The 14633-nt window shown below is 44.3% G+C and overlaps 2 protein-coding genes across 2 annotated transcripts in view; both read right to left on the reverse strand.

The window, feature by feature from the left end:
- Positions 1-3970: 3970 nt before the first annotated feature.
- Positions 3971-7303, reverse strand: HOXA7 (homeobox A7). Its single transcript, XM_027675290.1, has 2 exons — positions 6800-7303; positions 3971-5779 (listed from the first exon to the last, which is right to left on the reverse strand). Exons 1-2 carry the CDS (start codon positions 7173-7175, stop codon positions 5496-5498), a joined length of 660 nt encoding a protein of 219 aa, XP_027531091.1. The 5' UTR covers positions 7176-7303; the 3' UTR covers positions 3971-5495.
- A 5600-nt stretch (positions 7304-12903) lies between these two features.
- Positions 12904-14633, reverse strand: part of HOXA9 (homeobox A9) — a 3147-nt gene continuing 1417 nt past the window's right edge. Inside the window, exon 2 of the mRNA XM_027675293.1 lies at positions 12904-14310. Within this exon, the coding sequence (XP_027531094.1) occupies positions 14072-14310 (239 nt within the window). The 3' untranslated portion in view covers positions 12904-14071. The remainder of the gene's footprint in view (positions 14311-14633) is intronic.

The raw sequence follows: 14633 nt of genomic DNA on the forward strand, positions 1-14633 counted from the left end.
CGAGCCCCGTTTCCTAAAGCAGCTTTCAAAAGAGAGTTTTGTTTTTGTTGGGAGACTATTTGTCTCATTTCCGGGGGCAGATTACGATACCTATAAAACAGTAGTGAGCTAAAACATCGCTCCACAATAGTTTGTATTGTTTGCAGTCTCAGCTGGTCTTTCACATTCAGATGTTGATTGCCTCCATTTTTTTTTTAACTTCCTTAACCTCTTGAGCCCAGCCAATCCATAAACACACCTGGTAGAATTACAGCTCACTAGCTGCATGCTTTGAGAGGTCATTTCAGAAACATGTATTTCCTGAAAAAATAGATTTTTCCAGAGGAAAAAAAAAAAGTTTCTGTACTCAGTGAGAATAGAGTTTAAAAAGGAGGAAACACCAGCGATCAAGCACACACAACACGGCAAATACAAAGAGGTTTTTAAAAGAGCAGATTTTCGCCAACTCAGGTCAGAACGAAAAAGCACCATGAAAAAAAGAACACTCGGGACAACCAAAACCCACCGGCCTTACTTCTAAAAAGTTGTGGCCAGACGGTTTTCTATTTAAATCCATCATACAGCCCGAAACAGAATTTAAAATAAAAAAATCGCTCCAGGCTTAGTTATATTTACATTTTATAGCACCGGTTACAGGCTGTTTCCCCCCCCCCGTTTCTTTTTGTTTCTTTCCCGTTTTTCAAGTTATTGCTTGCGTCCAAACCAAGTTGTGAAAGCCCCAGTGCAGGCAGCGAAAATATTTCTCCGTTGATCCCATAATATGAAAATGAATGAAATGTGCACGTTTGCCTGACTGAGTCGTGTTAGAGTAGTTACAGTGACAGCTAAACCGTCTGCACCGCAATCTCCGCTTCAGTCACATTCAAGCGTCCTTTCCGCTCCTCCCCTACCCCCAGAAAACCCCGAATTACAATAATCTGTTACCCCCCAGGTCTGCTGAGGAAATGTCCTGCCCAGACACATTTCGCAGTGGTTTCCCTTCACCGCTCCCACCCGCATTCTAGAAAGCAGAAAGCAAGCCAGCCGCTGCATTTTGACAACGCAACAAAGTCTCACTTCGCGACATCCGTGTATTTCATCCCTCTTTTATTTGTTTTCGTAATTCCCCGCACCCCCAACACCTTCTTCACAAAACGCTTCGCCTTCCTCCTCCCGCCGAAAACCCGGCCGCGACCCCAGCCACTCTTGGATACAGGTGCGGGGGTAGTTACCCTCTTAAGCTTAAAAGCCTCCTTCTCCTCGTACATAAAACCACTTCCAAATCATTCTCGTGCTCGCCAGCGTCATCAAAACCAACCTTTAACTAATAGCTCCTAATCCAAACAGTTTGGGCAAGGCGGACCGTTGTTTAGAATGGCGGGGTACAAGGAGCCTGGCCGGGGGGACGCGGGCGGGTCCTCCCCAGCCGGCTCCCATCGTGATAACTTGCAGTTGACACACACCGAGGTACAAGCGGAGGGGGAGTGGGCAGAGCCGGTCCTGCCAGAATATCTTGCCCGGGGGCGAGCTCCGATGCTCCCGTAGAAAAAGGTAGGCCCAGTTTTTTTTTCTTTTTTTTTTTTTCCTCTTGGTCTTTTATTTGGGCTCCCCCGAGCAGCGCAGGCTGCCAGCGCTGCCCTTCCCAGGGGCTGCGGGGGCCGCTCCGCTCCGCGCCCGCCTCCGCCATCCCGCCACGCCGTGGCAGCACTGAGCACCCGCGGCCCCGCAATAAATAATCCGGCGCTCACTGCAGCTCCAGTCCGGCGGATACCGCAATGCAATGCAAATGCAGTGCTTTATCAGCCCGGCGGCACAGGCAGAGCCGGGGCCGTCGCTTAAAGGCCTCCGAGCTTCTCCTTCGCCGTGAGGAGACGGGAGTGGAGCCGGGCGGCAGCGGCGGGGGGTCCCGGGGCGCCGTCCCCGGGTCCCCGCTTCCCCCCGCCGGTACACACCGCGGGGCACCGGCCCGCCGCCTGCCGCTCCCCCGCCCCAGCGCCACACCGTAACAGTCACAACAAGGAGAGGAAGGGGGGGGGGAAAGCTCCGTCTCCGGCGCTGAAATGGGTTTAGCCGCCGCGAAGCCCGCTCCGCGCAGCCGAGGCGCGCAAGTCGCCCGCACGGGGAAGCGCCGGGAACGGACCCACGGCGGGCCACGGAATTTATGCAGGCAGTGCTTGATCTGATAAAGAAAATCTAAGACACAATCGCGCTGTTTCCTCCCGTCTAGAAATAACCTTCCTCCTGGACATGGCAGAGAAGCCAGGAGACGTGTTTACTGGTTTGGTTGTTTTTGTTTTGTTTTTGTTTGGGTTTTTTTTTCCTGAAATAGTAAAAAATAAATAATATCTAAAGTTCATCTACCGCAAATGAAATTTAAGTTAATCATTTAATGCTGCGAATTAATTAAACAATGTTTGGGGAAATTAATATTTTTTTCCTCCTGATGGGAAAAAAGCCCCTCCATTGATGCTGTAAACTGAATTATTGCAAAATAACCTGGCCGTCACAACAAACCCCCTGGCTAATGCAAACAGAAATCAACTTAATGAAAAAAAAATCCACAACTTCCTTGCTAAATCATATAAAATAGACATTTTATTAAGGAATATTTTTGCATGCACTGGTTAAGTCAAAATCAACTGAGCTGCAGCCACCTCTATTTTTGGCCGGTAACATTTCCATTTGGTTTAATTAAACATGTCTAATATTTAAACGTATTAAACCATTTTCCCCTGCTTACAGTAGTGTCATATACATTTCTCACCTTTTAGGTTCTGGCTCACAGGAGCCCCTGCGACTTTGACAGCTGTCGCTTTGGCTGCACAGGAGACGAATCGCCCTCCTTTCGGTGCCAGAAGAAGCAGGAAATTAGCCAGGTTGCAAGTTGAAAATCTGCCACGCCAGTGCTTTGAATCCAATATGCCACACCTTCCAGCGGGGAAACTGGAAATTGCCATCCCGGATCTGTGTTCTAGGCGGCTGCTTATGCCGAACCTCCGCACACTTTGTTCACTATTGCCTTACAAAGAACAAATGAAATGGGGATTGAAAGCCAGAGAGATCCGAAGCAGGACAGAGCTCAGCAAAAGAATGCGGCTCTATTCTCGCAAGGGAAATTATAAAAAAGTTCATGTTCACGGTTACCATCCACATGACCGACAACGACCAATGGAAAAACCGAACAACTCATAAAGTTGTATTGCAAAGTTGTAAATTTTCATAAACAACAACGGATTTATGGCCTTTTCCTCATCACTAAGAAGAGGCAGGTCTTAGAGAGGCGCCATCTTACCGACGAGGCAGCCCTAGAGTTTTTTAAAAGACCTGGACTTTGTACTAATTTTATTGAAATTACAATTAATACATTGACCAGGAAAGGAGTGTAGTAGAAAAAAGGGAACTTCAGCGCAAATGATGCTCTGCTTCTACCTGTATTTATGTGGCCGAATAAAGGGAGTTTTCGGGCTAGATTTTTAATTTTTATTTTTTTTTATTATTGAAAATATTAGATCTCATTGACATTACGTGGTATCTAAAGCAGGGGGATTTTCCCCCATTTTCTTGCCACCGTGATGCCCTCCGTCCCCCGAAAGCCGCACGAACAAACAACACACGTACCCGACCAGATCATTTACCCTTGGAAGTCTTGCATTGCACTTTCTGTTCATTACAAAATATTATTCCACTGTATGCGATTTCGGCTTGATCGCCGATCGCATGGACTGGGGTTATGACTGCAAGAGGACACGGGAACACGGTAGAAGGAAGCCCTCCCATAAAGAAGGCTTTCCGCTTTATTAATCAACTGCGCTAGGGAAAAAAAATAGAGAAACGGACTAATTTGTGTCAATTCATCACTTTGGATTTTTTCCCCCTCCTGATTATCGGGGGGGGGGGGAAGGTTTAGATGGCCTAATTTCTTTATTTGTCTGTGTAAATAATTTTTTTTAAGCTTCCTTCGAACTACTTCCTTAATAAAGAAATACAATTAATTGTCAACAAGCATATTTATTTTCTGTGTAACATAAAACACATTTATCGTGGGAGATAATTGAACACGGTATCACTTCCAAAGAGAGTTCACAGACATTTTTTTTCCCACTTCCAATACTTACACGGCATATCCAAATGTTCACAACGAACACATTGAAACACATTGTAACATACAATTTTTGAATAAACTTTAGCCAAACCTTCAAGACGGATTTATACAGAGTTCTTAACAATACATCATGCTACAAAGTTTCCAAATTACATACTTTCCAATTTATGACATGATCTTACAAATGAGCTCCAAGACGAATATAAATGACAAAAAAAATTACAATATCTGCTATTTTAGGAAAATTCACGGTATTACATATTAACATGTTTGGATAATCAGGACTAATATTTTGTGGGGTTTTTTTAAAGGTGATTTTTAAAGGTTCAGAGAACACTTTCCGCTATATTAAGATCAACCCAGAATAAGAAAATGGCCTTTAGCAGAGGCAGCCGAAGGTAGAAACCAACGGGAGATATTAAACCGCTTTGTACAATATTGGTGTGTGTTTGCTTCCTCACTCGGAATAGTAAAGAATCGAGAACAAAGATATATTGCAGCATATGGTTTTCATTTATAATTGCTTAGGAATAAATATATTATTTTAAATTTAAATATATTCAGACTTTTCGGTACCAAATTCTATACCAAAGCTATTGATGCGTGCTTTTCGAATGACTACACTTACATTTCTAAAAGCATTTTGCGATTCACATTAGTAATCTTGTAACGTCCTTTTGACTACTAAAATACAGTATACTTTCGAAGATAGGTAGGCAGAGCAAGATATATAGGTAGGTAGTCTGGAAAATAGGTAGTACAAATAATTGCTGTAGATTGTAGTGGTTTGTGGAACATTTTCCCCACACACACACTTGCTGTTTAATCTTTTGTAAATGTAGCTGTTAGTTATGATACTTTCCTAACAACAATTAAAAAAAAAAAAAGAGAAAACAAAAAGAGAAGTGTAGAGCTACTTATTCAAAATTAGGTAGTTTTTCTTAATGTGAGCCTAATGCACTTTTCCCCTTACACATGATTGAGACTATTGAATCAGGTAGTTACTTCGGAAGGTCACGGTTTGCTATCTGTGCAAGTAGCAGTTCTCCCACTGAAATGTCCCCTGGAGACACCCACCCAGTTTTGGGTAAAAGGAGAAAAAAATCAAAAAAACAAAATCCACGAAACAACTAAACCCAAATGATTGTAGGATGCTCTTAGGGTATACTACCGAAAGGTTCGGCACAGGGTAGGTTTGGGGAGTACGGGAGAATGGAGAGTAGGCTGGAAAGCCATCCCAAGAAATGTTTTCATGTTTGCAAATGCTCGCTTGCAATATGATTATTAAAGGGAACTGATTTTTTTTTTAATAAAAACACTGAGTCTCTCTTTTTTTTTTTTCCTTAAAAGGGAACTTTTCCAAATGTCATGTGCATACACTATTCTAAGAGATCACTTCCTCGAGTGGGACTCCTTAGTCCTCCTCCTCTTCGTCTTCTTCCACTTTCTCGACAGAGGCTGCTGCTGACGTGGGCTCATTGGGAGCCGGGGTGCTGGAGCTCTCCTCCTTGTGCTCCTTCTTCCACTTCATCCTCCGGTTTTGGAACCAGATTTTGATCTGCCTTTCTGTCAGGCAGAGGGCATGGGCGATCTCTATCCTTCGCCGCCGAGTCAGATAACGATTGAAGTGGAATTCCTTCTCCAGCTCCAGGGTCTGGTAGCGGGTGTAGGTCTGGCGCCCTCGCTTCCTATCGGGACCTGAAAACAGGCACACATGCGTCCAGGAGTTAGACAAGAAGAAAAGTGGAAAGTCTTCTATTTTTATTTTGCTTATTATTGTTTTTAATAAATAAATAAACAAAAAGCGGCCGAGCCTGAGTGAACGATCACCCTCTTTGACTTCCACCCGCCCCCCCACTTTGCCCTAACAAAGACATTTCAGCCACACGACCTGCCCTGCTCATGCAGGGCAAAAAAGAAGTTGCTCGAGACCCAGAAAAAGTGGAGAGAAAGCATTCAGGAGTGGAGGTGGGGGAGGAAATTGCTTTTGGGAGGAGGAACTTTCCCCCCAGGCGATGTATTTCCCTAAAACCTTCCAGACTTTCACGTTTCGCAAGGGGAAATAAAAAGTTGGAAGGCTGGGCTGTATTTATTTTATTTTAATGTCGGGGGCTGCCCCCACCCCTCCTGGATCGTAAACAATACATCGCATTTAGTTCCAGAAGAGAGCTCTCCTTTTTCACACACACTCTAGTACCCTAACACACACACCCCCACCCCCCCTTTTCCTGTTTAGTACATTTCTATAGATCCTTATCTCCGTGGAAAGGGCAGGGGGGACGAGAGTGGCACGTCTCGGCAACGGGGGCTGGCAAAGTCCTCAACAGCTCGTCCCCCGGTCCTAAACGCCCCTGTCCCCTCCGCCTTCCCCAGTGAGCGGGATTTTTTTTCCCAACTTCGACAAGAGGGCAGGGGAGACGCTTACCCGTGGGGGCTCTGGGAGCCCGCAGCCAACTCTCCGCTTTTCCATAGCAAACAGCGCAAATCAACTCAATGCTAAAATTCCATAGCAAATGGAGTTAAATAAATTTACGAGGCTAGAACCCATTAATTGGGCAATAAAAAGTTTTATGATACTCATTTACATACAATGCCACGGGCTTTCTACGCAATGGCGCCTCGGCTATAATTAAAACCATAAAGGCTGTGCTGACAGTAATCCTGGCGACACGCTTTGCCTGGCTGCCACGGCTCCGAGCCCTCTCCGCTCGCCCCTACCTGAAGACCTCATCCAGGGGTATATCCGGAAATTAGGCTCAGCCTGGTTGTGCAGGTTGCTTTCCTCCGCTTTCTCACAGCTGGGTTTGGTTAGCTCATTGCAGAGGACGGGAATGTTCTGATCAAAAGAGGAACAATGCAGGTTGTAGGCATCAGAGCCCAGGCTGTATCCGGAAGAGAACGGGCTTTGATATATGGTACTGTTCACATTGTACAAGCCGGGCATGGAGGAGGCGAAGGCACCCGCGCCTGGTCCATAGCCGCTTCTCTGGGAGTTGCTTGCAAAGGAGCAAGAAGTAGGCTCCGCATTTTGGAAAAGAGAAGCCCCCGCCGTATATTTGCTAAAAAGCGCATTCACATAATACGAAGAGCTCATAATTTTGACCTGTGATTTGTTGTCCGGCAGGCTTCAGTGTCGGTTTTACGAGGTAGCGTGATATATGATAACATTACACCCCCAGATTTACACCAAACCCCATTTTCTTTTGGACTGAGCTGCCTGGAGCACGTGACGGGTCATATGACGCCGCCCGCCAATCCCCGCCCGCCTCACAGGTGGTGCCGGCCGGGGCCCGACGGTACCCGGCCATGGACGGGCCGGGAATGCCGGGGATCCGCTGCCGCCGCGCCCGGCAGCGCCCTCCAGCCGCCGCCGCACCGGGATGAGCGGCTGGGGGGCGCTCGGCCCCTCAGGGGGACACGCACGCACCGTGTGGTCCTTCGGGGATCGGGGATCGGGGGTGTGTTGCGAAAAAACAAATAATGAAAAAGAAAGTATATATATACTTATATATATGTACATATATATGCCAAGTTTAAAGGCGATGGCTTGTTTTATTCGTAAGGGAAAGAAGCAGGCGGTAACCCCGCAACGGGGCTTGGGAGGGCACTCCCCCCCCCCAATCCCGAGGGGCTGCCGAGCCTTGGTAATCAAGGCGCTCCCCAGCAGTCAGCCCAGGGGAAAAAAAATTCACAGTCATCATCCCCGTGGAAAGAAAAAAAAAACAACCAGCAAACCCCAAAGCAAGCACCACCACCAAAACCACCAAAATACCCACAGCACACAAACCTCCCCCCCCACCAAAAAAAAAAAAAGACGAGGATTTAACTTTCTGAACATCTCAAGAAGAAAAAGCAGAATAAACCAAAAACCTTGAAGTTGAAGAAATCGCCTACAAATGGCTTCAAATCACGGCCGCCTGTTTACTGTTCCTGTTTACCTTCCCACCCTTACATACCTTGCAGTCCTGAGTGTGAGACGGCAGCGGTACGCTCGGATGACGGCGAGCCTTGCTGCTTTTCTAAACACTGAGCTCCCCAACAATGCGAATGGCTCTCCATTGAGGATGCTGCTCCGTGCCCTTCCTTTAAACGGATCGTAAAATGAGTTTCCTTCCCTCAGACAGGGAGTCCTGGTAAAGACAGCTTTTACTGCCTGCCTGTATTGCACATCATAAACTGGAAGGAGCACAATGGAATTGCCCCGGAAATTCTCCTTTCAATTATAGTTTGGTGCCCCGTGTACAAAGACTTTCTCACCAGTTAAAATTGTTCTTGGCGATATTTCGCACGGACCCTAAACTTTATGTTTTGTAAACGGTAGGACACTCGCTCCCCCCATACACACCTCCAACACACACATGCACACACACCCGCGCAGCCTTTGGGACTCTTTATGCGCAGTTATTGCAGCCCCATGAATACAGGTTACTGTACAGAAGCAAGTAAACTCTTTGAAGCCAGATCCCTGAGATATTAGTGCTTCAGAGCATGCAAATGTGGCGGGTGTATGTAGATATTTGCGAAGTGTTATGTACGTGAAAATGCAGTTGTTATTCGCAGGCGTCAGGGAGAAGCTGGCGAACGAGCCCCCTTTGGATATTTCTTCCAATTCACCAATATTAGACAATATCCCTGCGGTCGCAATCGTGATGTGGGAACAAGCCGGCAGAAGAGGCTGCTGGAAAGGAATAAAGGCCCAAGTTAAACGAATGCGATGCAAACAAGACGACGACCAAGAAGATCAAAGAGTCTAAAGTAGATGACATTAGACCAGTAAATTTCTCCTCTGGTGACAACATACCAAGATACGAGAAGAAAGAAACAGCAAATATAACCAATGTCTAGACTTAAATATGGATATCGTAGGACCGAATAGATTGTCTGTGTAGCTGTATTTCGAGCTCTCTGATTCTGTACAATTTACACTTTCATATAATTTTCTTCATGTATGTGTGTTTACCACTGCCACCTTTTTAAATGTATTTTGCTTTCTTTTTTTTTCCTACCAACCCTTCAGATTTCTCAAAAAATCTTTACTGAATAAACGCTAAAAGGACCCCTAGACATGGGTCCCCACCACCTTGTTTACTTCCCCCACCCTCTGCGAGTTAGGCATAACTCTGCTTCTGAAACAGCCTCTGAAATCTCTCATTTGTCGCTCACAAGATTAGATTAGATCCCCGCGCCTGTAAACGCACATTTCTTTTGAATTAATTTTTTCCAATCGGGGAAACAGAGAACGGGCGCAGATTTCAAAGTTTCAGTCACTGCAATATTCTCAAACGCTTTAAAAATAATCCTCTAGGCGAGATTAATTGTTTTGGTGCTTGGTTTTTTTTTTTTTTCTTGTGAGCTTTGGACTACCTCTCTTTGACTCTGAGCTTTTCCGGGAAGTAAAATGTAGTGATAAAACGGTGCTCATAAGTTATAAGCGACCTGGGAGCACTACATGATTATGGCTTGTGTACTAAGCAGTATCTTGATGTGATTCATACTAGAGAAGATTTTGTTGGTTTGGAATCTGTTCTCACCATAATTTATCCACGATTATAATGGAGCGTGCTGTGCCAAGTTATTACTTAGTATGACGACTCATAAACACTTTTTAATTTCAATGTAATTTTACTGCCCAAGGAAAAAAAATTAATCATAATAAGTTTAGCAATGCCATTGTAGACAAACATTTGATAGGAAGGCTGTTGTTAGAAAGCAGGGAGTGGCTGTTAGTCTTTATCCCTAGAAAGATTTAAATTTTTGAAGCAGTGCGGAGGAAAACTAGCTCAGTGCATTCCTTCCCGATCCTAAATTTCGATATAAAGAGAATGCCTTTGATTTAAGGAAATGTAAATAAAACGCAGAGAAAGTAGTTCTGTTACAGAGTACTATGCAGCGATTTGTTTAGTTGTCTGGCGTAAACTTAAAAAATACAGCATTCATACTTCAGCTCACATTTTATGCTTCCTTTCCTCCTACATTTATTTTCCTTCCAATTACTTTTTTCTCCCATCTCTTTTTGGCAACTGCCATCTGAAAATATTCCACAGCTCCCCACTAAGCCTCATTCTCAAGACGAGGAAGCCAACAAAAGCAAAGCGGAAAAATAATAAAACGATTCGAGGAAACAAAATAGAAGGCGAGGGTAAGTTAGGAATGACTTTGAGAGACCCGTCAAGTTTGCAGAGCATCACCCTTCTCACATCTGTGTAATATAATCACAGCGGGTCCCACAGACCTGAAATTGCTGGGGACACAAACAGGGCTTTTTATTTGTATGAAAGACAGCTGTTGAAGAATTTCACCCGCCGGTAAATAATTTACAAACGAGATTTTTGCGGCGCTGCAGGTTCCCCGCACGGCTGTGTCTCACATACGCGGGGTGGACAAGGGCATTGGAAAATCCATCGGTTGTCCCCAGTGCTCTGAGGGTGAAGCTCTTCGGGTGACCCCCTGCCGGGCTAAGCCGGGGAGACCCTCTTCCGTCATGACTGAACCCTTCAATTCCCGCTTTCTCCCAATATTTCATTTCATACCATCCCTTCGGGAGATCAGGATACCCTGTGTGCAGGGTCAGAGCTTCACCAGAGAAAGGCGAAAGTTTGGGGCAAGAGAAAGAGAAGCTGGTAGCTCAATGCTAGGGCTCCATCCGTCTCTATCAGATAATAAGAAATGTCTCAGTATTTTGAGAATAATAAATGCACGGTATGTCCTTGGTGCAGATCAAGATCTACTTTTGCCACGAATGCACCGAGTGTGGCTAGACGGTAAATGCCACCCTTAATGGAGCCCGCTTGGAGTAGGGAAAAAAACCTGCGGCAAAAGGGGGAAAAAAGCACCCTCAAAACCACCAGCCTTTGTTAAAACCAAGCCAGTAGTTCCAAGCACAGTTATGCTCCCATAAAGTCGACATTTTAGGAGCTTTCGGGGAGGTGGCCCAGCGCTTGATGGCGGAGGGCGGGCGGGCGCTGTTTCGCGGGGTCACAGCGCCACCTGCCGCCGCTCGGCCGCCACCGCCGCGCCGCCGCCGCCGCCCGCCGCCCCGGCCCGGCGGAGCCAGCGCCTCTGCCCGCCATCCCACGGCAAGATATATGTCCACCTCCCAGCCTGGATTTAAGCAGGGGAAGGCCAATAAAAGGTTGTTATTTCCGCTCTCCCGCTTTATCTAAAACAGCCAGACAAAACAAATGAAAAGGCTTTTGTAGAAAATCTTAATTGTGGCTGGACAGTTGTAAACTCATTAAGAGCCGAATTCCAGACAGTTTGCAGACCCGTCATTTATTACACACTCTTAACGCTGATTCTTTGAAGTTGCCTCTGTCTGCAACAACAGAGGGCGTCCCAGCATCCCCAAATACTGGCTCAGGGATCAATTAGAGGTTTTTTTTGTGTGTGAGTGCACCAGAACGAGCTCCCTTTTGCTAATTAGAACTCATCAAATCTTATGTCGGGTTTCTTTCTTTTTTTCTTTTTTCTTTTTTTTTTTTTTCCCCCAAGGTAAAGACGAAAGATTTTTTTCATCCCGCAGTTCTGCACATCTGTAAACTTCTTACAGGTTCCCTAAGTTTTGTCTTTAGCCCTGCAGCGTTTTACACCCCATAAACGGTTACAGCAGTCATTTTCTTTTATTGCAGTGTAGTATGGCTCTGAATTTTCCTAACAACAACTTCTGCCAAGACCATAAGCATGTCCCGTCTTATTTTGCTTCAAATACATACATATATGTAAGGGTACCTCCGTAAAACAAGAAGGATTTTATTGTTATTCGGCATATTTGCAAACAAGGGTCAATGTGGTGCAGAGCTGTGCTGCGATTCGTGTTATGGAGGATATCTACTCTGAGCAGTAAGATGTCCGCCCAAAACATCGGTAATTTTCAACAAGCTCACAGACTACGCTATTTTCTTTTGTTGCTGAGCTTGGTTTGGCTTGGGGCGGCGGGGGAGGGGTAGGTGAAATGAGGAGGGGGTGTATGGAAGTCTTCGACTGAGAAGAAACCAGCTTTCTGTTTTTAAAAATAAATCTCTTTTTGTCTTCTCTGCTCTAGACTGTTGCCAGCCCACCTATTTCCTTCGGCTAAATCAGCGAGTAAAATTGACACCATAAATTCTACCATAATTGTCAGTAAAATTTTATCTGTATCTATATCTATCTATAAATACGTATATAATCTGAGGAGCTACTAAAACGCAACGGGTTGGTTTTATTTGCCACGGGGCATTTAAAAGCGTTAAAAAAATCCCAAAAGTGAAGGCAAGGGAAGGAAAAAAGCGAGTGACGTTTGAAATAACATATTTTGCATGGGAAATTATCTCTAGAAGGGAATTTAAAATTAACGCCCTTGTAAGGCTAGCTTTCTCATGGTTTGTGGAAGCACACTCAGTGCTGGACATTTTCTGGTAGACGCTAATTAACCGTCTCAGCTTAAATGTCGCTGTCTGAGCTGATTTACATTATGGTCCGCACTAAAGAACGTCTCAGACATTTTGGTTTGGTCCTATTTCCACCGCCCCGCCGGTGAATTTACTAAATCGGCGTTAGATCAGGACCGTGCCTCGCAGCCATCCAAAAGCACCAGCTTACCAAAATCACATCCGGGAGGGAGGAAGAAATGCCTCCCCTCAGAGAAGCTATGGCATTTAGGACCTGAATCTGCCCATTTAGAACGAAAATAAGCCCGAATTTCCATCACCTGGGGGCTGCGTTTATAGAACAGTAGGTTTGCCTTGGCTCAGAAATAATAACACTCCTCGCCTCCGCAGCTGCTCTAGCCCTGCCATGTCTGCTGGAAGAACCCCTCCTTAATAATGCTAAAACATCACAAAATATAAAAGAATCAATATATTTTATTTGGCAAAAAGTTAAATATCATTTCAACACAACGATTTGGTCAGTAGGCCATGAGGTAACTATTTCAAAATAGACAGTGTACGTTCTTCATCAACATAAATTCCCAGACTTATTTTTTTAATTGATACAAATTTACAATAACCAAATGTAGTTTTTTATAATGTATAATTTATTATCAATAAAATTAACCTTCATTACAATAACCATCAAATAATTTGATTAAAATTCAAACGTAAACCATAGGTAGTTACCCTTTTCACATATATGTATAGCTCCGAAATCTGCTAACTGCTCACTGGTGCAAAAACAATATTTAAGCTAGTCTGTTTACTCACTTTTTTAATATATAGATTATATATACAACCGACAAAGACAGTACTATATATATATCAACTGTGCATACTAAAATGACTTGTTTCATATTTTGAGAACCGTAATTCCCAGACATTCCGGACGAACTTTTTTTCTACTTTTTTTTTTTTTTTGCATTGGGATATATATAATATATATATTTTACAATCAAAGGTTAACTGTCTAATTATACAGAAAAGACTTAATACACTACAGAGCTATACTCTATGCAATGTTTATAATAAACAACCTGAGTTCAAATTGAATTCTAGATTACACCATTACATCCGGTACAGCACCCAAGCACATAAATTGAGTCACAAACATAATTACCACAATAAAACACAGTGTTCAAGTATTAGAGCAGAGATCTCTCTGCCACGCAAAGAGCGAATAAAATTAACTACGTAGACTAAACTATACAGTCCGTAAATAGTTGTGCATTATGAAAAGGTAGTTTTTTTTCTTTTTTTTCTTTCAATAAGTGAAGAAACAGGTAGATTTATACAAGCCAGTTAAACAGCCTTTTCGTGCTAATGCCCCCTTTTTCTTTCCTATTAGAAAATTAGAAGTCTTACTGTACCTCTCCTGGCACTCTGGCCTCTGTGACAGTCATTGTACAATCATAATCAGAATTTGCCAAGGGGAAAAAAATGAGGCCTGGACCCAGACGCATTGCATGGCAGGGCTCGAGGGGAGGATTTCTCTTTTTTGTTTGTTTGTTTATTTTGGTTTTAACTTTTTCTTTTTTTTTCTTTTATTTTATGTATTTTCAATTTAACTCGTGTGGTTCCATCATTCGTCCTTTGCTCGATCTTTGTTGATTTTCTTCATTTTCATCCTCCTGTTCTGAAACCAGATTTTCACTTGTCTCTCAGTTAAATTGAGGAGTCTGGCAACCTCATATCTACGGTCCCTAGTAAGATACATATTGAACAGAAACTCCTTCTCCAATTCCAGTGTCTGATGCTTGGTGTAAGGGCATCGCTTTTTCCTGGTGGACCTCGCGTGGAGCCAGTTTGCAGCTGGATTATCTACAACGAAAACAAGAGAAGTTCAGGCTGAGGGGGAGGGTGAGGGGGGTTGAGGGAGGGGTCTGGGAAGGCAATCCACGCAGAAACTGCCGATTAAGTGTCCCGGTGTTCGTGTTTAGGACATGGCTCTCCTTTCTCGAGGCACAGAGGATCGTGCGGCACAATGGACTCCAAAATACAGACACATGGAGAGGTCACACACAACCACACGCGGCAAAGCCCCGTTGCCCCCGCCTTCCCTCGCCTTTTTTATTGTTTCTGGAATACAATTTTAAAATACTTTCTTCTCCTCTCTCTCTCTCTCTCTCTCTCTCTCTCTCTCT

This window comes from Neopelma chrysocephalum, unplaced genomic scaffold (genome assembly GCF_003984885.1).
Source record: "Neopelma chrysocephalum unplaced genomic scaffold, ASM398488v2 Primary Assembly neopelma1_26, whole genome shotgun sequence".
In the NCBI taxonomy this organism is placed as follows: Eukaryota; Metazoa; Chordata; class Aves; order Passeriformes; family Pipridae; genus Neopelma; species Neopelma chrysocephalum.

What these genes read in the sequence shown, in the direction of transcription:
- HOXA7 (XM_027675290.1), bottom strand. Translation starts at nt 7,175, where the DNA reads ATGAGCTCTTCGTATTATGTGAATGCGCTTTTTAGCAAATATACGGCG. An exon ending in CCCCTGGATGAGGTCTTCAG is followed by an intron (nt 5,780 to 6,799) that starts GTAGGGGCGAGC and finishes GCCTGTTTTCAG; the next exon opens with GTCCCGATAGGAAGCGAGGG.